At 43.7% G+C, this 25,743-nt stretch overlaps 1 protein-coding gene across 1 annotated transcript in view; it reads left to right on the top strand.

Annotated features, from left to right (window-relative positions):
- The window catches only part of AACS (acetoacetyl-CoA synthetase), a 39,750-nt gene extending 24,865 nt beyond the window's left edge, over positions 1-14,885 (top strand). Inside the window, exons 10-19 of the mRNA XM_086856437.1 lie at positions 1,622-1,702; positions 2,875-2,999; positions 5,674-5,738; positions 5,920-6,042; positions 7,334-7,447; positions 7,590-7,715; positions 9,245-9,314; positions 9,999-10,057; positions 10,769-10,971; positions 13,552-14,885. Coding sequence (XP_086712563.1) covers positions 1,622-1,702; positions 2,875-2,999; positions 5,674-5,738; positions 5,920-6,042; positions 7,334-7,447; positions 7,590-7,715; positions 9,245-9,314; positions 9,999-10,057; positions 10,769-10,971; positions 13,552-13,689 — 1,104 coding nt within the window. The 3' untranslated portion in view covers positions 13,690-14,885. The remainder of the gene's footprint in view (positions 1-1,621; positions 1,703-2,874; positions 3,000-5,673; positions 5,739-5,919; positions 6,043-7,333; positions 7,448-7,589; positions 7,716-9,244; positions 9,315-9,998; positions 10,058-10,768; positions 10,972-13,551) is intronic.
- Positions 14,886-25,743: the final 10,858 nt, after the last annotated feature.

Raw genomic sequence — 25,743 nt, 5'->3', positions numbered from 1 at the left:
CCCTGAGGAGCTGCTCTGCTTCTCTCAGGTGTGCTGGTGCTGCTCCTCGTGCTGCTCCCCAGCAGAACTGAGAGCTTCATCAGCTGCCAGGTCTGCTGTCAAGTGAGAAATTCTTGGGGTTTATCTGGGGGGTTGTAAAAGTCCTAGAAGTAAATGAGTCCTATAAATTAATTCAAGAGAGCATTTTGGGCTGTGAGTTTAGAACAGCTCTGCCTTCTCCCAGAGTCCTTTTGTTTCCAGCCTGAGATGTACCAGGTTTTGCAGGGATATTGTTCATAGCCTATAACTAAAACCATTGTTAAAAATCCCCTTTTGGGCCCAAAACTGTGAAGTAGCGAAAACTAAACTAAGGAAAGAGAAAACTTGTATTTATTTTAATTGAATATGACTTTTAATTTTGCTACTTCGTGTGGCTCTTTCAGAATCTCCTGCAGGGACAATGTGCTTTCTTTTATAAATGCAGTAATTATGTAAACACCTGCATTTCTCTTGGCAACCTTACCAATTCAGTTTGACACAGTGTTTCTAAATCCCAGTTTTTTGGGTGATTTTCAGCTGTAGAAGATGGCAGCTGTAGCTAGATGGCAGCGTTGTGACAGCTGAGAGTGTTCAGACAGCAGTAGATGAATTCAGACCTGGTTCCTTTGAGCAGCAAAGTCAAAATAAGATTTACTCCTTTATTTTTATTTAATGTTTTCTGCTTTTTCTCCTGAAGCATGTGCCAGTTTTATGACTCTCTTTTTTCATTTCGAATATTTATCTGTAATCCATCTTCTTTCAGTGTAAATCTTGTTTCATGCTTATGAGGCTGTTAATAGTTTCACTGTGACTCCTTGCATAAATGCAAAAAACCATTTTTTATTTTAACATTGGCTACATTAATTTGTCACCACAGTGAAGTGACTTAATGAAGTAGTCTGTAGATTTATTTATCCTAGCAAGTTTTGCTTTAATGATGATCAGGAAGGTGGTTTAGCAGCATTTCCAACAAAAGGAAGTAATACATTCCAGGACATTATTAATATTGATGCTCTGAGCAGTGAGACATTTCACATTTCTAGCCACTCCAGTGTTTACAAGAGATCTGTTCTGTCAGGTCTTTTGTCTCCTAGATGTTAATAGATTAAGATAATTTGGGCACATGGTGCTAATGTTCAGCAGCTGCTGCAGTTTATGGCAGCTCTGTCCTTCACTCCTCCCATTGCCCAAATACACTGAAAATGAAACTGTCAAAGGGCTTCTCTTGGAAAATCTGACTGCTGGAAGCCTGCTGTTAAAATTAGGGTCTGCATGGAGTACTCTGCAACTCTGATGGCTGTGTGGAGCTGGAAGGGAAGGGAGTTGTTTATTCCATGGATTAAAAGTGATGTGCAGTGGGAATTGCTGAGGTCTAATGAGGGAGGCTGAAAAGTTATGTGAGAAAATGGAGAATGCAATTGCTGCTGCTGTTAGGTGGGCCCTGGGATTTACTTCAGTTGTAGTTAAAGGAAATACTTGCTTTAATCTTGGAGTACAGCCTGCAAGCTATTGACTGTGTTAGCGGTTTTTAAGTCTTAATGTGCTGTCAGAGTCTCACTTTTCATTTCTGTGATCTTGTGTTTTCCTTTCCCTCTTTTTGCAGGGTACCTTAATACAGCACCTGAAGGAACACATTCTTCATGGCAACATGGGCAGCAATGATGTGATCATGTACTACACAACGGCAAGTGGGGCTTGAGGCCTTTCTAAAAACACTGTAATGTCCTTTTTCCTGTAAAGATGGGACAGCTTTTCATACAAATCCACAAGTACACTTCTTTGTGTGTTAAAATTTTTTGTTGCAAGGGATTGTCCCACCTGAGTTTAAAAAAAAAAATCAGGTGAAATAATAAAATGCAGCAGGGACCTTTCTGATGAAAGGTCAAACCCATGTTAAATGTTTCTGACCTACCTGGTGAGGAAAATGGATTGATTTTTAGTCTCTTAGGTTTATTGATCAAGCTGCCTCATCAATATCACCTCCAAATCAGATTCCACCTTCCTTCAGGGCTAGGTCATACTGAAGATGAGAATTTATGTCTGTGTTTTGGAGGAAAGAAGCTGCCCAGCTCTAAGCTTGATAAAGGAAAGGGGGTAAACCTCACCTGTGTGGAGTTATGTGGTGGGGGGTGTTTTTTATAATGCTGTGATTAAAAAAAAAAAAGGTTCCTAAGCCTTCTGTGACTGTGGCAGTTAGAAAAGGCTGATGTCTTTCCTCATGAGTTCCCTTCTGAACTTTAACATGACTAGTCAGTTTGCAATATCTCCATGGAGGGATCATGGTAATTGCCTTGTCTCAGAGTTGTCCTGTCTCCTGACTCACGCTTTAGAGCTGTGTGTGCAGGGAGCTGTGGAATCCCCACCTCATTAGGTGTTTGTAAGGATCACTTAGATGAGCATCCAGCAGGAACATGCAGCTGATGCAGGCCTGGGACAGCTGAGGGGGTGAGCAGAGCTTCAGCCCTGCTTGCTGATGTGATCAGACAAAATCAGTGGTGTGGCTTTAACAGCAGGAAAACTTCAGGCAAGGGAAGTGGAGGGGAAGGTGGCAGCTCTTGCATGAGGGCAGGGATCATGCTTTGGTCCAGTTTCTGCCCAGATCTGCACCAGTGCATCTTTTTAGAGTTGCCTGTAGCTCCTGTTTTTCCTGTGAAGATGGGACAACTTTTCATACAAATCCACAAATACACTTTGTGTGGTATTTTTTTTTACTGCAAGGGATTGTCCCATCTGAGTTAAAAAAGGATATAAATCGGGTGAAATGTCTGTGCCAGCAGACAGCAGTGCTGGGGCTGTGCTGGGGCTGCCAGGACTGCAGGCAGTGACAAACTCATGGGAGTTCCTTCTCTCCTCCAGATTGGCTGGATGATGTGGAATTGGCTGGTGTCTGCACTTGCTACAGGAGCTTCAGTGGTCCTGTATGATGGATCTCCTCTAGTTCCTTCACCAAATGTGCTCTGGGACCTGACTGACAGACTAGGGTATGTATCCAGGGTTGGATAAAGGGTGGTGGCACTGCCTCCTGCCACAGCCTCACTGAAGGTGGAGCTCTCTTGGTCAGGAACTCGTGCACAGCGTGACACAGTTTATCCTCTGGCTCAGCCTTGGGTGGAACTGCTTTTAAAAATTTGTACTAAAACATTTTCTGAGAGAGAAGGAGAGACAAAGAGCTGATTGTTTCAAATTGGAGTCAGGTATTAGAATTCCAGGCAAACAAAGACTTTTGGTTCAATAGTTGTCAAGAGCAGCCTTTTCAAAAGGCAGTAATTGGGAGCAATCTGAAGAGCAATTTCTCAGCACACTCAGAACTTTAGTAAATAAGAGTTCTTTTTTTCAAGCAGCTCAACCTAAGATTTTAATATAGAACTTTGACTTAAAGACATAAATTGACTGGAAAGGCTCAGCAGGGCTGCTTATATTTTCATATTTTGCTTCTTAATCTATAATGCCTAATTCATGCTGATAAGCTGTTCAGTAATTGTTTTATGCCATTTTTTTTGTGCCTGAAAATGCTCACAGCACCCTTTCTTGAAGCTTAGAGAAATGGCAGGTAGCAGATAAACAGCTGTAAGACCTTGTGACTGCATTAAGCTTTGTACACTTTGTAAAACTTTGATTTTTTTAAAGTTCATTTTGTAACTTTCCTGTTTTGCCAGCTGCATGTAAGGAGTAAATTTGAATTTTATTACCAGTAAAAGGAGTGTCATTTTTAATTGATAATTAAAATTGTTTGTGGTGGAAAGTGGATGACAAAAGATTTGCTTTCTGACTTTGCATGATTAATAATTTAAACTTCACTGTCTTTTGTGACATGTAATATTTAAAGACTGACATTTTGTCTCTGGCTATTATAACTGAAGCTTAATACCAAGTCAAAATGCTTCCAGTAAAAAAAACCAAACAAACCACAAAAGAAACCCACAAACTTCAGCTATGCTTTACCCCCTAAAGAAACCTTGGTAGAACAACAGGCAAAAAAAAAAAAAAAAGAATTGAGAAACAACCCAGCTTATTTTTAAGCATTGTTTCCACATGCCAAAAGCAAGTGAAGATAAATGTGTCTGCATGTCTCACTTTTGTAATCTGGCGCTAAAAGCGGTGGCCATCTGGGTGGTACTTCATCATGCAGTCTGTTCCCAGCTCACTCATATGTTAAATATGTTAAAAAAAAAAAGGCTCCAACATGTGAAGATTACCTTATTCTGTGAAGATGCACCACACTTTCCTTTCAGAGAGCATATTCTCAGGGTATCATCAGGATATCTCATCCTGTGTGGCAAGAATGACTCAAGTGGACATCCATTAATGATCTGTGCAAGGGAATTGGTGGATGGTGACTAAATGCAGTTATGTAGCATTTGGAAGGAAATAAAGGGAGATTTGGCTCTACATGTGCTGTAGAGGAAGTGTCAAAGAGCTTAAAATAGAGAAGCATTTTGTATTCTAATGTAAAATAAGCACTGGTTTGAGGCATGGAAGGAAAGTGAGATGTTACACAAGAGTAAAAATAGTCCACTTGATTGGGGTTCAGGGTAACTGAGGAGCACTGGGCTGGGGGCTCTCATGGTGGGAGGTTCCCTGCTCATGGCAGAGGCTGGAACTGGATGGTCTTAAAGGTTCCTTCCGGACCAAACCAGTCTGTGCCTTGCTGGTGCCCTTCCCACGTGCCTGATAAATTGCTCTGTGCACTAATGTGTTTGTGCAAGGAGCCTGTTCCTACCTGAGGGGGGTCTTCCACCAGCCTGGCAGAGATCCCTTTTGGGAGGGTTGAAATATCCCACTCTCCTTGCCTGGAACAGTGTTCTACCTCCCATCCTGCCTTTGGAGGAAAACCCAACCTAGCAGCATCTTATTTAAGCTGTGTTGGTGTTGCCCATGCTCTGTGCATTTAGGCTGTGTCCCTTATCCTCATCCCTCTCTGCATTTCCTTCAGTTTATTGCTGAAATGTAAAATGAATCAGCAGAAGCCAGGTAAGAGGATTTCCTGAATGCCAGCAGGAGCATTAAACAGGCACTTCCACTGACAGATGGAAGAAACACAGCCTTTGTTTCAAGTTTTAATTCTATTGTGTTGGAAGGCTCTAAATACGCTTTGCAAGGGCAGGATTGAATTGTTCATTTGGGCTGAGTTTCCTGTTCATTTAGGCATGGGCAGCTCAAGCTTTCACCACTGGAAACTGAACAGGTATCTCCAGAAAATAACTGGTTGCTGTCCCCGAGTGAAATAATTTTTGTCAAACTCTGCTCTGAAATGGCAAAGATTTTTCTGTGTAAGACTGTACCAAGGCACTCATGGAAAACTATGGCCCATTAATAAAGTAAACTTTATAAGATTTTGTGATGTCTTTGAAGCGTTCTGCAGTTACAAATTCCTGTAAATGTAAGTGAATGTCTTTGTGAGATGGGAAAGTTTTGCTTAATATTTAAAGATGGAGTTAAAAGTTTCAGAGCTGCAGAGATGACATTTGATCTGACTGATTTTGATAGTTTAAAAGGTTGTGCCTTGCACTTGGAAAGCTTTAAGAGGCTGCATTGTTTGCCTAATCCACGTACAGAGTGTGTAACAGCCTCTGCTCACTGCAGTGGGAATTGCAGGTCTTTAGAATCTTAGCATATTTGAATATGCAAAACATGTAAACTTCTTTTCCCCTCTAGGATCACCATCCTTGGAACGGGTGCAAAGTGGCTGGCTGTGCTAGAAGAGAAAAATTTAAAACCATGTAAGCTTGAAAAAGCTGGTGAATCCCTTCTGTCCTCCCTCCCACCTTTCCTCTCCTGGTTCTGGCTCCCTATGCTGTCACAGTCCTTTATGCAATTATTCTGGCTTGTAGTGACAAAGAGTTCCAAACACTTGGGAAAAAATCTGCCTTAACCTGTGTTGTTGTTGTTTTCCTTTTTAAGGTGAAACCCACAATCTCCAAACGCTCCACACCATCCTGTCCACAGGATCACCTCTCAAATCTCAGAGCTATGAGTATGTCTACAAACACATAAAAAGCAGTGTCCTCCTGGGATCCATTTCTGGTGAGGCTTTTATGCTGCAGTATCTCAGTAATTCTCTGGTTGCCTGTGCAGTTCCTTCCTGCTTGTTTGGGAAGCTTCATCCCTTGGATCATTTGGGATTGGTTATAGTTAAACTGGAATGAGCTGTCTTTTTAGTGCAGAGGTTTTTCTGCATAATTCACTGTGCCATAATGAAACTCAGGCACTCCAAAGTGTCTTTGGTGGATGGTTTGGGTTTTAAGTATGATCATTTATTTTGACTGGCTGTCCTTAGGGGTGGCAGGGTGAAATCAAGCAAAGAGTCTATTAACCTACAGAACATACTGTTCTGCATATAGCTGACTTTAGCAGAAAATACCTCTTGGAGAGTTCCCATTTCAGTTCTTTTGTGCCAAGTAATTGGCACTGCAGACAGATTTTTTTGTGGATTATATAATTAGAGAAATATCAAGCCCCCATGCTGTGCAGTTTGTTGTGAGCAGTGCTGGCTGAGGCAACTTCTGTTCACATAAGGTCCACCACAGCACTCCTCATGTTGCTTTGTAACAAGAACTGACTTTTTCAAAGGGCTTTTTAACTCAGTTTGATTTTTAAAATATAACTATTCTGCTACTGAAGTTATCTCAGACTCTGGGCTCAGTAAGAGTAGTGCTGAATCTAGAACTTGCTACTACAGACATGAATAGACTCAAATGCAGAAGCTTATTTTTGAGAAAAGCTAACATGATTGATTTGTGTCTTCATTCTCTTCCATGAAGTCCTAGAAAGACTATAAATATTCCAGTTAAGTAAGCACTTTGACAGTATCTATTTTTCTTAAGATAACTGTTCATCCTGAAGGCCTGGCTCCCTTCCTCCCTTGCTGATAAAGTATAAAAGCTAAGTAAATGTTCAGTGGAATAGCTTGACTGGTTACTTTAAACTAATGAAAACAAACAAGAAAACATTTCTAAGTAATTCTGTAAATATCTCAAGTCTGTAAAGTCGGGCCTGTTTATTTTCTCTCTCCTGTAAATGGAAATTTCCTTAAATGAGATTAAAGAGACTGTTGAAAGGAGAAAAGTTATGCCTTAAGGGATAGTTCTGCATGAAAGGCATACACATATAACAAGATATATAAAGTAAGGAAGAAAACCTCTTAATAAAAGTCACAACATCCTAGATCATGCTGTTTGTTCTCTGCTGCTTAGTGTGCATCAGAAGCCTTTGGCAAAGGTTGAGCAGTTGGCTGTTCCAGAGTTCCTATGTAGTTTTCAGGTTGGCATTTTCCAAAAAAATATTGTATATTCTAAATGGATTTCTTTTATTGTAGGTGGTACAGATATAATTTCTTGTTTCATGGGTCACAATGTTACAGTTCCTGTTTACAAAGGAGAAATTCAGGCCAGAAATCTTGGAATGGCTGTAGAAGCATGGAATGATGAAGGTAACTATGATCCAAATACTGTGGAAATGCAGTAGCTAGATGATCTTAACTTTAACAAGTAATAATTATAGATGATCATTGCTTTGTTACTCTGTTGTTTACAGAAAGAAAGTGTGGAAAATACCTATTTTTTTGTCAACAGGAAAACCAGTTTGGGGTGAAAGTGGGGAGCTGGTTTGCATCAAGCCCATTCCCTGTCAGCCCACACACTTTTGGAATGATGAGAATGGAAGCAAATACAGAAAGGCTTATTTTTCCAAATTCCCAGGTATGCAATGGAGGCCTTTGGATGCTGCAGACTGTAAGGAAGGTTTATTTACTGCTTTATTTACTGTCACTGCCCAGTGACAGCCACAGGTGCAGCTTTGAGTCCCAATTTCCAGGGGGACAACTCCACAGTGTTTCATAATACCTCACTCTGTTTTCTCATGCTGTTTTAGCAGAGATCCAAATAAGAGCAGTAAGGATCTGTGCAAAGCTCTAATGCAGTTTTGCTGCTGCTCTCCTGGGGCAGATCTGCCTGTCCCAGTCTGCAGTGCAGGCACAGACTGCTTGGCCCAGGTGAGAGCTGTGCTGAACAGGTCAGTCAGGTAGCAATCAGCTATTGAGTGCTGCTGCACCTCTGCCAGGCCTGCTACCCATTAACATGAGGATTAAATATATATTAAATATCTATTAAATACATGCTGCCTCAGACATGCATCCTCTGCATCCTTAACCCTCCACAGAATAACCTAACAGGCACCTGTGGACCAGAGGCTTTTCTTAGCAATTGTGGAGGACTCTGCTCATCCAGGGCTTTTCCTGATGTGGCACAGCAGTGCCAAAATCCCTGGTGCCTCTGGAGCAGGGTTTTTTTAGGAGCAGAATCTCCAGCTGCTGTTTTTTGCATGTGGAAACTTTTTTTTTTATGAGGAGCAACAATAGAGTGGATTCACAAGAAAAGTCAGGGTGTGCAGCAGGAGATAATCATACAGGAAAACTGAGGAATGTGATTTGCAGTCTGTATGTAAGCCTGACAGCAGTAAATAGAAATAAAAAAAAAATAAATCTATGTGACAGTTTTAAGACTGAAATCACTGAGATTCTGTCTGGATCTTTTTTCTGTCTTCCCTTTTAAATGGGTTTGAGATGGTAACAGTTAAGTTGAAAAATGGTCTTATGTGCAAATAATTGAGGTTGGTATTTTTCCTCAGAAAAAAAACTTGAGTAGAATTTGGGTTGTACTTCTGGTTTTGGCAGGCTGCTGTGGCAGTATCAATCTTAAATAATAATGAAAAGTCCAACCTGATTTTGCATTAAGATAAATCAAGAACAGTAAGCACAAAAGCTCCCTTGAGAATTGTTGATAGCTATTGCACAAGCCCAGAAAGCTTCTTGTACAGAATTGTACATAATAAAAAAAATGGATCAAGAAAGATAGGAATCAAGGTGGGAATGTTGTTACTTTTGTGGAAGATGCTTCCAGTAATTCAAAATGAGGTGTTCAGAGCAGCTATTCCCTGGTTTTTTTAAGGAATGCTGTTGTAGTCATGCAGACAAGCAATCAGATGATAACCTGGGGTTTGATCCTAATTTCTGAGCTGCTCTGGGTGTGCTGGTTCTTGCCAGTAAATGTGGTGTGGGTTGTTTGTGCAGCTCAGTGCTGTTACCCTGGCTGGGGGCAGCTCTCAGAGTGCATCAGCTGTAATTCTGTGTATCTCACTCAGTTAATGCCAGCTGAGTTACACAATGTACCACTCCTGCTGTGCCTGGATGAAGAAATCAGCTGCTTTAACCTTTGCCATTCCCCACCAGGTGTTTGGGCCCACGGTGATTACTGCAAGATTAACCCCAAGACTGGAGGAATTGTCATGCTGGGTCGCAGGTACAGTGTTCTGCTGCGAGTGTTGGGAGGAAACAAGTGTTCAAATTTGCAGCCTTCACCTAGGAGTAAAATGCACGTGGTTCTGTCACCCTTCTTAGCTTTGTATTAATTTTATTGAGTCCCATATTATGGATTTCAACCCTTAAATTAATCAGAGCAGCTGGATTTGAGGGAAGGGAGCTCATTTTGGGGTTCTACCCCACTTTGTATTTATGAACAAAAGACTGTACTGGACTTGGTTTTGTGTTCCATGGTCCCTAATGGTCACAGGAGTTTGGATTGAGTGTGCAGCACGTCCAGGGTGAATTGGAGAACTTGTTTTGTGATCTTGGCTTTGCCACCACCTTGTTTTTTCAGCAAAACTTCCTTACAGAAGGTCAGGTATTAAGTTGTGCCTGTGTCAGTGATCACAGATGTTCAGGATCACAATTGAGGCTGAATTTACTGTTTGCTTTTCAAAGTTGCTGTTAGAAATAAAGTTGAGTGAACTAATAATGTTGCTGTTCTCTGTACAGATTCATTCTAATGAGTTAAAATGTCTTTTTGACTCAAATTCTCTTAAAATTCTGTTTCTAATGTGGTTTTGCTTTCACTAGAGAGACTTGGTTAATTGCATCAATTTTTCCTCTTGATCGAGCTGTAATCACACTTTAATGTTTCTTTGTTTTCTTTGTGATTTTTCAGTGATGGTACATTAAATCCAAATGGAGTAAGATTTGGAAGCTCTGAAATCTATAACATAGGTATGAAATCACCTTTCTACCTCTTCCAGCTATGACATTGTTGCCTTAAATCTGAAACTTAAGCATTACAAATCTGTTTAGAAAGATTAAGAAAAAAAAACTTGCTGTTTTTCAAGTGAGGCAGTACAGAGTATGTTAGTATTGGAAAAAATTTGATTTTAAAACTGGTTGTTTTCCTGAAGTATCTGTAGGGTGGGAATTGACTTGTTGGGATATACAAAAGCAACATTTTATGGGCAGTTTTTTTCTTTTTTCCAAAGCTGTCAGGCTTTTTTTTCTTCCCCTAAAGGCAAGCTCTAGACACTGTTTTTATTGTACCTTTCCTGATAATTAGAAGTAGCTCTTGAGCTTGTGCTTTGTGTTTCAAAGACTGTGTTGTGACAGGTGGGGAAACTGTCCCTGCAAAGGTGCTAATCTGAGACTCGAGGACCTGTTGCCTCCTTGTTCTTGTCTCAGCAGGACTTTGTGTCCTGGGTGTGCTGCAGTGGGGGAAGCCAGAGAAAATGGCTTCGTGTAAAACCTCATCTGTCCCAAAAGTAATAGCAAATTCTTGTTGTGGACCTGAGTGGTCCTTCAAAAGCTGGATTTTCCCATGAGAGCTAACACCCCAGAGCAGGCAGAGTGGAGCTCGGTGCCCGTTTGCCCACGATTGCTCCGTTCGCCACAACCCGCGCGTCCAGAACCGAGCTCCAACCCGGATTCCATTTGCAGTGGAAGCCTTTGAGGAGGTGTCTGACAGCCTCTGCGTCCCTCAGTACAACAAGGACGGCGAGGAGAGGGTGATCCTGTTCCTGAAGATGGCCTCCAGCCACGCCTTCAGCCGCAGCCTGGTGAAGCGCATCCAGGACGCCATCCGCCTGGCGCTCTCCGCCAGGCACGTCCCCAGCCTCATCCTGGAAACCAAAGGCATCCCGGTATGTCAGGGAAAAGGCTGCCTGCTGTTTTCTTTGTCACCTTGAATAGTAATTAAGGAGCAGTTGTCACTGCTCTTCAAACCCACATACGTGGAAATTTTAGCATCTCAAAAGTGTATTCGAGCTTTATAAATAGTTTGTCTATGTTGCCTAGCAACATCTTTTCATCTCCTCTTCAGCTAAGCGTTGTTTTTTAAATGGGTTGCATTTTCTCAGTAATATGTACTTAAACCTCTTAAAAGAAAATATTAAAAAGGTAATTTAACTTTAGCTTTTCAGGCTATCCATAAGCATATTTTGTTTGTTTTCCTGTTAGGAGTGACATTCTTAGGAAAGCTGAGAGCACTCGGCGAATTCAGAAGATCATTTTGTAAACCATTTCACTTTTACATCTGTTGAGCAAATGTAGCTCTATCACTGTCTTAACTGTAACAAGATTTAAAGTGAAATTGTTGTGCTTGTTCAGGGGGAGAAATGTGTGTAGCTGAAGGTTCTGCATGCTCAGTTTGAAGCGGTTCTGCTCGAGCTCTTTGTGTGAGTTCTCTGGTTGGAATGTTTGTTTTACAGCCCTCTCAGATGTTACAGTCTCCTCAATGACTCTGAGCAGTAGAATGGAGGTGCAGAGTGTGTTTTTTTCCCAAGTCCACTTGCACATAGACTTGAGAGAGAAAAGGAAAGACTTGAGAGCCATCATTTGATCCTGGTAGCCCTTTCCTGCCAGTGCAGGTTCCCATGTGGAAGTGCTGTAGGGTTCAGGAATACTCTGTGCTCCACTGAGGGATCTGGTCCTGATCTCCTGAGTTAATTTTGTTTCAGGATGCTGTTGGCAGATAGTCCTTGGCTCAAACTGTTTTTTCATGAGTGTAAAATTCCCTCAAGTTCCCATTTTTCTGGGCTGCAGCTCAGCTTCTGTGTGCAGTGTTGAACTTGTGAACTGTGTGAATCACCTGAATGTGCAGCAGGGAGGTGTTTGGGATGGGCTGCCCCTCAGGAGAGCCTGCTTAGATCATTAATTACTTCACACATTGGCTGAATTGAGTGAATTTTAATTACTTTTCAGATAAATCTGACAGTGGTGAAGTGATCAAAGCTGTCTCACATCTTTCTTTAAAAGTTTTGCTCGGAAGGGAAACTGCCTATTTTCTGCTACTTTTGGAAATGTGTTTGAATCCTCACATGAAAATATAATCTGATCCTGACACTGTGTTCTGGTAGAAACAGTACAGCTGTGCTGAGGTGATTTAGTAGCACAAAGCATGGTTTTAGTAGGATATTCAGTGTTTAAAACCTAGTTTGAATGTCTAGTTCTGTCATGACCAGATAAACATTCTGGTCATCATCCACAGGATTTACTGATTAAAGTAAACTCATTTGCTTTGAGCAGCTTTATCTTTGTTTTACAGGGGGCAGTTCCCTTGCACACCACTGAGCTGAGTTGTGGTTTCTGGGCACCTGTGAGAATTAGGTTGTTGATTATTGAGGAGAGAGATGAAGGTAGCTCAGGAGGGTGGGGTTACACATGACTTCAGCAGATCTAGTAAGGGAAAGTTTGATTATTTTTTTTTTTTTGCATTGAGACAATATTGCAGGGGTTTACTGAGGATTATTTCACCTGGCTCTGAAAGATCTTCAGTGGTAAATGGTGATGTCTGGAGCTGTTCAGAGGCTTGGGGAGGCCAGGACCAGCCTGGGTTCCTCACCAGTAGATGGAGCAGGGAAGCAGGTGGGCTCCTGTTCCCAGAGCAGGCAGAAACACTCAGGAGAGATTTATTTGTGTGTCAGCTCTCCAAAGCTGCCACCCCAAAATGTCTGAGTGGTACCAGCACCAGGCAGGAGCTCAGAAAGCCTTGGTGCCTCTGAAAACAGAGATCACCCAGGATGGGCCACGGCTGCTCCTGTTGACACTGGAGCACATCCTCCTTGCTGGGTCAGAAATGACAGTGCTGTGATCCTAAGAGAAGAATTTGGGTGTTTTTCTGCAGGGCCCTTACTTTGAGTCACACAATGTAATGGAATTTGTGTGATTCATAAGTGGAGGTGAAGCTGCTGTTGGTTACAGTTTTATTTTATTTGTTACGGTTGGTTTTGAAACATTTAAGTGTAGAGGACCATTTAAGCTCAGAGTTTCACTTCACCCTTTTAGAAAAAACTGTCCATTTCAGATAAGAAAATCATGGTTTTCTTCTTCCAAAGCCCAGTGCAGTTGGGCTTTGTTTTTTGAGCCCACCCTTAAAAAAATTAAAAATGGTTTGAACATTGGATGTGTCAGAACATAAAACCCAAATATTCTTAGTGTTTATACCATGATTCTGGTTTGGTTTTGTTGTTTTATATTGGAGCTTGATCGTGTTCTCACGGAATTGCCAGTAGGAGTAATAAACTGACACAAACTCTTTGAATTCTACCTACTCTTCAAGTGATTTTCAGAAGAAAGTGCTTCAAGTGTAACAAAAGAGAAGGCATTCTGCTAAATTTTGATAGAGTTCTGGAATTGGTGGGGGGGTTTCATGAATATTCTCATAAAGCCACTACATGAAAAAAATAAAATGTAATTTTATCTTTGCTGGTTTTGTTTTTCAGTATACAGTAAATGGGAAGAAAGTGGAAGTTGCTGTGAAGCAAATAATTGCAGGGAAAGAAGTTGAGCAGCGGGGAGCTTTCTCAAACCCAGAGGCTTTGGACCTGTACCAAAATATTCCTGAGCTTCAAGACTATTAAAGTCACTTGTTTGGGTTTTTTTTTTTTTTTGGTCTTTTTTGTGTCTGTCTTTGTTCTGTATTTGTTTTGTATATACCAATACTGTATGTAAAGAAAAAGCTCTATTTAATACCAGTGGTTCTTTTAAAAGGAAAAAAATATTTCATGAAGTGCATTATGAAAGGCTTGGGTAAAGCTTAGCTCCCTTTTATTGGTTAAATATGCCATATATTTTGAAGTTTTTTCCAGCCTGGAAGGAGAAACCTGCCTGTTTTGATTTTTATATATATGAGTGCATCTTTTCTGGTTAGATTTACATCAGCAGCCCATCAAATGGTAGCATCCAATAGTTACAGATAGAAGAATATTTCTTTCATTAAATGTTGGCTTTTTTTTTAAATTTACTGGATTTTTAGCAACCTTTTTCCATCCCTGTGTTTGTCCCCTGTAAGGGATACACAGTGATTTTAACCCCTTGTCCCTGAACCATGCAAGTGTTCTCTGTGTAGTGTGCATTAAGATGTTTTTATAAAGCCAAATCATAATGCACTAAACCCTGATCTGACTTGACTCAGAATCATTTCAGTCTTGAAATATCTCATGGTACCTTTGAGGGTAATTGCTGCTTCATTTTGTGCTGTAGCCTTCTCATTGTTTCAAGCTGTTGGCTGAGAGACTTCTGGGGGCTCAGAAGGTGAAGGGAGCATTTGCCTCTTCCTTATTCCTGGGGTAACTCCAGGTTCTTTCCGTGGAATTTACTGTCCTTACTGTGGATTAACACAATTATGGTTGAAGAAGACATTTTGTTTCCTTGGTTGAAGTCCTCTATTGGCTCGGAGGTTAGCTGAGGAATTCCAGGGTGTTTCTTTATTAAAAGCTGATGGGTTTTGTAACTTTTTTTACTAAATGTCATGTTGAAAGTGAGAGACCCCTTTTCTAGGTCTGTAACCCTCCAGTTTATAAAGGGAAAAATACTGTAATTAAAATGAGCTTACTGAAACAGTGAAATGGAAGCACTAAAGTGTTTTGTTTTTCATAAAATACAGTTGCAGTAGTTGTACCAACCCTCTGGCATTCAGTGTCTCCTGCACTATTTGAATTTTGTGGGTGAAACATTATTGTACTTAAAGTTGTGTTGAATTGCTTTCAGCGTTGATAAAGAATTAATTAAAAGGAATCAATTCTTTATATATAATAATTATACATTACATCTCTCAGCTGTTGCTGTCTTTTTCTTTTGTCATGCAATAATATTTTAGTTTTGTTTGTTACTGATTTTAATGGGTTTAATCCAAGTCCAACTTAGTCCAAAACTTCCTGTGCTGGTACTTTCTCTGCTCTACCAAGTCAAGCCATGCTGGTGTGATAATAAATATACCAAGCACCCATTAGAAAAGTATAAAAAGGAGCTATCAAACTGCCAATAACCTAAGATTAAGAGTACTTTTAAATTCCTTCCCCCTCTGGCTTGCTATATATAAATTTTACATTAACTGTGACTTTGTATTCATTAAAACTTCATTATATTGTTCTTTAATTCATGCAAAATGTCTGAGGTTTACAAAGCCCACGGACCCTTATTAATAAGTAATTTTGGGTTATTTCATTAATTAAAGATAGTTTAGAAGCACAGATACATTAAGACCATATACAATGCCTGGAGGCTGCTTTTTCTAATTCTTTATCATGTTGGAAACGCTGGAGAAAGTTAAATTGATGGATATAATTTGATCTCCTGTAATTGTCAGATGTTGCAAAGCTTTTCCCAGACATCAGTTAGAAAGAAAAATAGATATTTCCTTCTGCATTTCCCTGAAAATTACAGTTTTTCTCAGGTTTTCCCCAGAAACACAGGATGGAGATGCCTTAGGGCTGCTGGGATGTAGCTGTTGTACCTTGAGTGCACAGCCCTCTTCCTTTTTTTTTTTTTTTCCCTTCTGCCTATTTATAATTTGAGGTTCAGAGTGTTTTGCCTGGAAAGCTCCATGTGTGGATTTCAGTGGGATGTGTGGCATGCAAATAGAGCTGGCTCTGGAAGTGGCTTTAAGCTCTGACTTCAACAGCAAAGCAATTAGAGCAGAGGAGCTCCGTGCATTCCTCACTCAGTCCCCTGCAAATCTGAGAGTGACTCTTGAATTATGTGATGGAATCAGCCCATTTGCCCTTGGGAGATGTGGTTTTATCACTCCCCTCTTGCAAAAGTGCTTTTGTCAGCTCCTGATAGAGCAGGTACTCCCCTCTCCCACTGCCTTATGATTTCAATTAATTTCCCTGCTTCGTGGTGGTTCTCAATGAAATAAAATGAGCTGGTACCCAGCAGCCCGAGCAGGGCACAGCTGATAAAATGTTTTATTGTTATGTGCAAGAGGAATGGGTTGTGTGGATTACTTATCCAGTGATTTTAAAAAACACAGGTAATTGCCTGATGGAATGCAACTTCCCTGGGGCCATTATTGTCTTGCAGTTTAGTGCATACATATTTTAAAGTATTTCATTTATGAGCTGAGCAGTCACTCACACAGGCAAATGGGCATTAAAATTAGGTTTAAAATGCAGTAGGGAGGAGTGGGCAGGGTCTGAGACTTCTTGAGCCAGAGCTTTGGAGTTTGGGGGAAACTGGAGTGGGTAGGGAACCTTTGAGATCAGAGATGTTGCAGTAGAGAAAGGCTTTGCTCTTCCTGTTCCTTCTGGAGTTCTGCACTGAGCAGTTTCTCCATTGAAAATGTTCACTTTGTGAATGTTTCCTGAGGTGCCAGTCTGCTGCCTTGCAAAACAGGAGAAATCCAAGATCACTTGGTTAATTCTCCTTTCAAGAGGGAGTTTTTTTAGCTCATTTGTATTTTTAGCTTGTTCATTACCAGGTCTTGGAGAGCAACAAGCTGTAACTTAATTTTCTTCTACATTTTTTTTTTTTCTGTAGCAAGAGGAAGCTCCATGTCCTAACCTATGTTCTCCCAGAAATCCAGGCAGGGTGGGAGCTGAGAGGAGCACACACATTTTCCTTGCTGGGACTTTGGGACCTCTTTGGAGTCAAGTAATGAGCTCATCAACATCAGCCTGAGCATTTTGCTGTGCATGATCTGTGTGCAAATGCGAGAGGCTGTCACAGGGAAGAGAGGGAAGCAGCTCTGGAATGCTGTCAGGGAGTCTCAGTTCCAAGGAGATGTCCCAAAGGATTAATGCTGAGGCTCCAGCTGGCCACGCTCCATCTGAGGACCAGGGGAATTCTCCCAACCCAGCAGCTGGAGATGAACCCAAGTGAGGAACCAGCTCTGCTGGGGGTGGGAAAATCCTCAGCACACCAACTGGGCTGTGCAGCACATTAGTGAGAGCTTAATTGGGCCTTGTACTTCTTAATTAGAAGGCCTTAACGAATTCTCGTCCTACTGCTTTTGACAAGTGGTTTTGCAAAGTTCAAGAGGCTTATCAGCATTCAGCCTGAGATTCCAGCTGAAAGGATAATGTTCCTTGGGAAAAAAACCATCATCTCCAGGATCAGTAATTAGTTTACAATTGGATATTAAAGCGTACATCACTGATGTGAGAAGGTTCACATCGCTAATGAGGAATCTACTAAAAAAAGAAAAGTCCCTTTTCCAGTTTGGTTCCCTCTTCTGGAGATTTAAAGGGAGTTAAGTTTTGGCTGCTGCAGGATAGTGGTGCCACTGGTGGGGATATTTTGTAGAATCAAGGAATGGTTTGGGTTGGGATGGGCCTTCCAAGATCACCCAGTTCCTCTGCCCTAATCCCTTTTTGTCTTACAAAAACATGGATTGCTTTTAGCATTCCCAGTCTATTGATCTGCAGCCTGTGTTTTGACAAGGATCAGGAGAGTATTTATCTTCACCTTCTATTAGCTACAAAGAGGTTAAAGCTAAATGGAAATAAATGGTGAAGAAAATGGAAGGAAAACGTTGAGAATTTGTGCTGGTTTAACTGACTTGGTTTGAAAAGGTGAGCTGAGTTTAAAGCAGTGTCACTTCACTGAAGGAGGTGGCCTTGAGTGATACTCAGCTGAGAATTTTAATTTGTCTGGTTCTCATGTATAATAAAATATGCTAGATACATGACACTTCATGAATTAATGCAGGAGAATAAAGCATGGGAGAGATTCCTGTACAGGATTTGTTCTTATCATGCAAATGGCAAGCAAGGCTTTAAACGGCCCTGGCTATCCGGAATCCTGGAGCCTATTTCACGCTTCACTTCAGGGTTTGTTCCCATTTCCTCAACCTTTTTCTAACTGGTCGAGGCCGAGGGGAACCTGCAGGAGTGGGAGCTTTCAGGGGGGAAGGAGGGGGAGATCTCAGCCTGGCAGCCCCTTCCCTCTGTCCTCGGCTGGGGAGAGGCATTTGGAAACCCTGCTGGTGCCACTGCAGCTCCAGGCTGGCAGGTGAACAAACACCTGCAAAGAAAACCCAAACCCAGGCTGATGGAAAGGTGATGGAACATGGAGAGCATCAGACAGCCACAACCTCCCACTGCTACCAGGATCTGATCACTCCCCTGCTGAAACCTGTAATTACATTAAGAGGACAGCTGGTTCTAATGGCGTAAAAATATTGAGACATGACTGCAAAAACAGAGGTTTTCTCCTAATGCAGCTCAAATTAAAACAGGGGAGGGGAGCAGAGATTTTGATAGCTCATAAAAATGATTTTTTATTTTTTTTCCTGAGTCAGTGTATTATCTTAATCCTTGTGAAAGTAAAGCAGCTCTGTGAATGAGGAGAAGAACATTACCCTCGCTGGGATTATGGTGGTTACAGGCAGAGAGTGGGATCAGTGCTGAGTGTTTTTGTATCTCCAGGGCTGATTCTCCTCCTCTCCCACCCTTTGCTCCTCATGTGCTTCATCCCTGCCCTGTGCACGTAGCCCTTGGCACCACGGGCTCCTGCTGAAAACCAGAACTTGCTTTTGGAGTGCCAGAACCACGGGGCTCCTCCGGATATCCAGGAGAAAAGGCTGAACACGTTTCCTCCCTCATTTAATGGCTTCTGCCTTTATTCCCTGATGCAAAACCTCAGTTAGCACTGAGTTCTGTATGGACTAATTACTGTCATGTACAAACAGGGAGAAGAGAAGTTTTTTAGCAGTGCAGTCTGATGTGACAATTCTATTAGGTTTTGGTGGGTACCTGCTTGACCTGTAAATTGAAACTCCAAAAAGTCACTCTGTGACTTATCATGGTATTTAATTTTCTGTGCTTCAGCAGCAGGGGGTGAAAAGGGGCTGGAATGGGTTTATTCAAATATGAGATAAAAATAACTATTTTTAAAAAATGGCTCTAGCCAGGCAGAGAGCATTTTTCTTTCTGTTCTTCCCCCTTCAGCCTCCCTGGCTCCTGCAGCAGGTTTCTGTGTTGACAGATCAGCTTGCCAGGCTGTGTGAACTCCTCTCCACACGCTTGTTTTTCACTTTCAGGATTACAAACCCATCCTTAATGGAGACCTTGGCTTGCAAAGGTGGAGTTGGGGATGTCACATAATGGCCACTCTGAGCTGCCTCGTTAACAGGCTGATTTAGGGTCCCTGGAAATGCCATCTATGCACATTAAAGGCATTAAGGTAATTAATAATAAAGAAAATGCCACATTGATATGGTTTGGGAACAGGTAATACACCGAGAACTTGGGAAGAAGGATTTTGGTGGGAGAGAGTGACATAATTTACTGCCCCCCTCCCAAACCTCCCACACATTCATTATGCCTTAAATATTCTCACGCTGAGTTTTTTCCAATGGTCTAATTATAAACTTCATTATAATTGTTCATTAGTTTTATTTTGTTCAATTAGCTTAACAAGTTGCCAAATGAAATACAAGGCTGGCAATTAGCTGGATCTAATCATAATGAGCCACTCAAAGTGGGTCACCAAATATGTTCGTTTATAGCACTTTTTTTTTTTCTTTTTCCAATTGGTGAACAATAACATAAATATTCAGAGCATCTCCTGATCCAAGGAGTGGAAATTTCCCACTCATTTATTAGAATAGGAAAAAAAAAATAAATTAAAAAAATCAATGGTTCTGCTGCTGGCAGTTCAGCAAGGTGCAGCCTTGGCTCAGCCAGAGCGGGGCCAGCAGTCCCTGCCCTGCACAAATCACTTCAGCTGCCAGGAGAGAGGTCAGCTCTGACCCAAGGTCAGTTTATCTCCTCAGAATTCCATCTTATAGTGGTTGCTGGCAGGAGGAGCCTTGAGGAATCCCTGGATCCCACCTGGGCAATGCTCCAAGCCCAGGTAGAAGCTGAGGGGTTAAAGCTGTGCTGAACCCAAGAACTCAGTCTGAGCCATTCTGATGCCAAGTTCAGCCCTGCCCAGCTGCTGGTTTTGCTGTGGTTTTTTGGATAACCCTGAGTTTCCCTTTTTTTTGGCCAGATTTCCCTTTTGCCATTCAGAGCTGGGATCTGCCCCTCTCGAGGAACTGCTCAGCAGCAGCTCCTGGCTCCTACGGTCCAGTGGATTTTCAGCCACCTTTTTTTGGGAGCTAATTTGGTCAGGAGCGATTACTTGGGATGAAAAATTCCTCCTGCACCTCGTGTGCATCACCCAAATCTCAGGGACGAGCAGCACTGGGCAGCTCCTTAGCAAACTGAAGTGGTGGCACCAACAGAGTCAGCCCCGGATTTGGATTTCTCTGGGATCTGCATCTGGATGGAAACAGGATAAAATATTAAACCAGCCCAGAGACTACAAATCCCTGTAAGTAATTAATAAAACACCGCTGTGAGGGCGAGCTGGTGGAGCCATGTGCCAGTCCCGATGTGAACACCCAGCAAACCCAAGGTGAATTTGGTGACCTGTTGACACAACCTCAAGCATTTCATCCTCCCAGCGTCAGGAGAGGGCTGTTCTTCAATAAATCCTGCAAAGAGCATCGCTGCTCCTCAGTCACTCTGCTCACTTGATATTAGTTTTATTCCTGCTGCCTTTAAATCAGGTGGGGGCAGATGTAAACAGGCTGGTAAGAAGCTGTGGAAATGGCAAAAGGGCTGCGTGATACGTGGCTTTGCATTTGATTCGAGTGGTTATAGTCATAATATCCATTAATTTTTGTAGTGCTCCTGGGTGCCAAAGTCCCTCCTTTTCATTAGAGAAACCCGGATTTCCAAAGATCCCGGTGTTCCTGCTTGGCACTCATGCTGTGAAAAAAATCCCTTTATTTACACGGCTGATGGGCTGGGTGGGGACGGTCCCGGCACCGGGGCCACCTCCCCTGCCTTTTATTTATTTTAGGTTCTGTAATGCTCCTGCTCCGACATCCCAGAGCTCCGCTGAGAGGCGAAATGTGGGCGGAACGGCTTGGAAAAAAAGGGGGAAAAAAGGAAAAAAAAGAATAAAAAAAAGGCTCAAAACCTACATATATTCCAGGCAAAAAAAAAATTTAAAAAAATAAAAAAATAAAATAAAATTCTCAGTATAAATGTTGCCCCGGCTCGCTCCCTTTCTGTCTCCGGGCTGCCTTTGAAACAACCCCTTTGATGGCTCCAGGCATTTCTTAGTTTAGCTGAGAATGAGAGAAGGGATCTGCAAGAGTGACAGGTGCGCCTTTCATAGGCATTTCTGGAGCACAAAGGCAGTTTTAATGAGCAGGCAGGCACGGAGCTCGGTGTGACTCCTGCTTTTAGCAGCTCTGCAGTCTCCTGGCTGTGACCCCCATGGAAGATGCTCGGTGTTTTTGTTGCCCGATCCAAAGAAAACACAACCAACCAAAGTTGTTTATGTGGTGCTTTATTGAGGGCCCTGGAGCCAGTGGACTAGCCTCCAAAGCCAGAACCCCATCTCAGAAAAATTACAGGGTTTTTATATGTTTCTTACATGATTTCTTCATCATCACAATTTCTTACTATCTTTCACTACTTGGTACGGTTATCTCTTTGACCTTTAAGTTTTGCCAAAAGGTACATTCCTTAGATTATCTCCTAGTTACACTGCTTACATTGCAATATCTGCTATACAGCTCATCTGCAGGTTACATGCGGCCTACCAAGCCTTAGCATGACTACTACTAATGTCAACTAATGCTAACCATTATCGTTTGCTACTATCTTAATAATACAGTTTATTGAATCAAATGGCAACATTTTGGGTTGATTTTGATTTTCCTGCCCGCTGGAGGAGCGCATCCGCTGGTCCCAATGCTGCTGGGGGCTGAGCCTTCCTCATCCTCCTCCGGGGCGGCTCGGCTGTGTCCCTCCCAGCCGGTGTCCCCCCGTGTCCCCCCGTGTCCCCGGGCAGCAGGGCACAGCTCTGGGGGCTGCTTTTGGCACTTTTGGAAGGGTGGGATGTGAGGGGCTCGGTGCACCTGGCCGAGGGCAGAACCCTCCCCACGGCTGAGAGCCCCAGGCACCAGCTCCAATTTCTGCTTCTGCTCTGTTTGCAGGGCTTTTCTCCTGTTTCTCCCCAGGGCTGAGCAGCTCCCCTGGGCTCTCGGTGACTTGGTGCAAGCGGGGTTTTCATGTGCCATCCCTGGAGCCTGTCCGGCTGCAGCCTGAGGGAGGATGGACACGCTTCCCCCGGCACTTCTGTGTGTCCCCTGTCACTTCTGTGTGTCCCCTGTCACTTCTGTGTGTCCCTGGCACTTCTGTGTGTCCCTGCACTTCTGTGTGTCCCTGGCACTTCTGTGTGTCCCTGGCACTTCTGTGTGTCCCCCAGCACTTCTGTGTGTCCCCAAACACTTCTGTGTGTCCCTGGCACTTCTGTGTGTCCCCTGTCACTTCTGTGTGTCCCTGTCACTTCTGTGTGTCCCTGCACTTCTGTGTGTCCCCAAGCACTTCTGTGTGTCCCCCAGCACTTCTGTGTGTCCCCAAACACTTCTGTGTGTCCCTGGCACTTCTGTGTGTCCCCAAGCACTTCTGTGTGTCCCTGGCACTTCTGTGTGTCCCCTGTCACTTCTGTGTGTCCCTGGCACTTCTGTGTGTCCCTGGCACTTCTGTGTGTCCCCAAACACATCTGTGTGTCCCCTGGCACTTCTGTGTGTCCCCTGGCACTTCTGTGTGTCCCCAAACACTTCTGTGTGTCCCTGGCACTTCTGTGTGTCCCCTGTCACTTCTGTGTGTCCCCAAACACATCTGTGTGTCCCCAAACACTTCTGTGTGTCCCCTGTCACTTCTGTGTGTCCCCTGGCACTTCTGTGTGTCCCTGGCACTTCTGTGTGTCCCCAAACACTTCTGTGTGTCCCCAAACACATCTGTGTGTCCCCTGGCACTTCTGTGTGTCCCCCAGCATTTCTGTGTGTCCCCAAACACTTCTGTGTGTCCCCCAGCACTTCTGTGTGTCCCCAAACACTTCTGTGTGTCCCCCGGTACTTCTGTGTGTCCCCAAGCACTTCTGTGTGTCCCCTGTCACTTCTGTGTGTCCCCAAGCACTTCTGTGTGTCCCCAAACACTTCTGTGTGTCCCCAAGCACTTCTGTGTGTCCCCCCGTGTGTCCCCTGGCACTTCTGTGTGTCCCCTGGCACTTCTGTGTGTCCCCAGAACTTCTGTGTGTCCCCTGGCACTTCTGTGTGTCCCCAAACACTTCTGTGTGTCCCCAAGCACTTCTGTGTGTCCCCAAGCACTTCTGTGTGTCCCCCCTGTGTGTCCCCCAGCACTTCTGTGTGTCCCCTGTCACTTCTGTGTGTCCCCTGTCACTTCTGTGTGTCCCCCAGCACTTCTGTGTGTCCCCCCTGTGTGTCCCCCCTGTGTGTCCCCCCTGTGTGTCCCCCAGCACTTCTGTGTGTCCCCCCTGCGTGTCCCTGTCACTTCTGTGTGTCCCTGGCACTTCTGTGTGTCCCTGGCACTTCTGTGTGTCCCCCCTGTGTGTCCCCTGGCACTTCTGTGTGTCCCCAGCCTGGGTGTGTGCTCCTGCTCCCCCAGCACGCTCTGCTCCCTGCCACAGCTCTCCTGCTCTCCCTCTGGGCTCACAGAGCCACAGGAGCACAGCCCTTTCCTTGCCACAAGCTCTGAATCCATTTCTCTGGCTCTGAGCGCATCTTCTCCCTCTCTGGCGCTTCCCAAGCAGAGAAGTGACACAGGAACAGGGCACAAACCCCTCTGGGCAGTGCTGGTGGCCCAGGGCTGGTACCCAGAGCTGTGAGCAGCATCCCCAGCACACAGATCCTGCTGGGCATCCCTCGCCTTCCTCACCCAGGGAGAAATCAGCCAGTCTCCTCTCAGACCTGCCTTAACCCAATTTCATTAAATACAGGTGAAGAAGGAAGCAGAAATTGCGACAATTCATCACCTTTTAGTCTCTGCAGTTCCCCCTGCTCTGTGCTTTTCCTCCTGGGGGTGATTAACCCACTCCCTCCTGGCGAGCGAAGCCCTCTCATCCCCTGGGATGAGGCTTTAAAGATAATGAGCGAGAAGATGATTAAAAGGGAAAAAAAAAAAACCCCAAAGCCCTCAGCAAAGCAGCTCTGTGACTCAGTTCCTGCCTTGCTCCCAGGTTGGCTGCTGCCGTGGGGAGGGTGAATCACTCACCTGTGATTCACGGGCCCCTCGCTGCTCCTCCCCAGGCAGGGACACATCCCCGGGGGTCCCCAGGTTTGTTTTGGGGCACGATGTTCCAGTGCTGTCTGTCACTTCCAGCTCAGCAGCCCCCAGCGCCGTGCCAGCCCCAGGATTCATTCCCCCAGCGTTTTTCAGCGTTGCAAAGTGGATGCCATTAATTTTTGGCAAAATCTGGGCTTTCTCCAATGCTCTCTTGCAGTGAGCAGACGTGGTCAGTGGGACAGCAGGGCTTAGGATGCTCTGAGTGGGGCAGGACTTCCTCAGATGCCCCCACTGGCTGTTTCTGGCTCTCTGCACACTCATGATTTAAATCTCAAGCTCCACACCCAGTTACAGAACAAGGAAACATCATTTGTGCAAAATGATCAATTTCTTGTGCTGTGGGGTTACTGGAGCTCCTTATTCCCTCTGGGAAATCAGGGTCTAAACACAGCCCGGGATCCCAGCCCCCATCCTCACCTCCCCCAAACTCCCAGCTGGGCTTTTTACCTCCTAATACTTAAAGACATCTTTAAAATTCCCATTCTTTCTGTTCTCCTAGGGGCATTCCCGAAACCTCCCATCTTTTGACACATGAGTGATGTGAAAATCAACAGCTTTCTGTAATGCTGCAAAGTCTTTCAAGCCTTTCATAACACAGGTTGCCTCTGTGTGCAAAGTCACGCTAGCACAAAGGAAGTGTAGCACCATCCCACCGGAATAACTCACGAGAAAATCTCCTTTGGGAAAAGAATTATTTTGAGGATCACATACGGGAGACCCGGATTACGGCTCTGCTGTCTCCTCACGTACCTTTTGATGCTCTCACACCGGGAGAAGACAGGGAATGATGACAAGCCATGCTGTAAGCCAGCTAAGGAGCTTGCAGACGGCTCAGCAGTGATGTGGAAACCAGAAACTCCCGGCATGAATTGTGCAAATTCAGTCAAAGAGCACTCCTTGTCCTGTTGCTCCGTGAGGAAGATGTGCTCCATCCTCTGGCAATTATTTTGTTGATTTATCTGCAATTCTTCCTTGATTTGTAACTTTTGTATCTCCCAATAAACCCCTTCTGTTTTTTCAGGCCTCCTCTTTTAACCTCAGCAAGGCAAACTGATAGTTTGCCCCTGTCAGCTGGGTCTCCAAGGGGTTTGCTCCCCCTGCTCCCCAAAACACCTCAGCACCCCCAGACCCCCTGTCCTGGGAGCAGCTCACATGGGCTCACCCCACAAGGTGCTTTCTGACCTGGAAAATCCCCAATTCTGATGCATTTTTCCTGTGATTACTTCCTTTTACCTGTTGAATTGTACACAGCCCCTCGTGTTCAGCCCAAAGCTCTCAAAGGAATTTATTGCTGTTTGTATTTGGTTTTGTTTTGGTCTGTTTCTTGCAACACAAAAGAGGAAAGGTGTGGGAAAGGAGAGAGGGCACTGCCAAGCAGCCTTCCTACAGCCTGCAGACACCACTTGATTCATGTTTCCACTTCATTTGTACCAGAATATTACCTTTCATTAAAAGGCAGTAAAAGCATTAAAGCATTTTGTAGGGGACAGAGAAGATCTTACAGCTTTATTAGGCTGGATCACTACAGCTTTATTATCCAGC

Source organism: Cyanistes caeruleus, chromosome 18, assembly GCF_971803275.1.
Source record: "Cyanistes caeruleus chromosome 18, bCyaCae1.hap1.1, whole genome shotgun sequence".
NCBI lineage: Eukaryota > Metazoa > Chordata > Aves > Passeriformes > Paridae > Cyanistes > Cyanistes caeruleus.
Note: the sequence above shows the minus strand (reverse complement) of the source record. Positions and strands in the feature narration are given on the sequence as shown.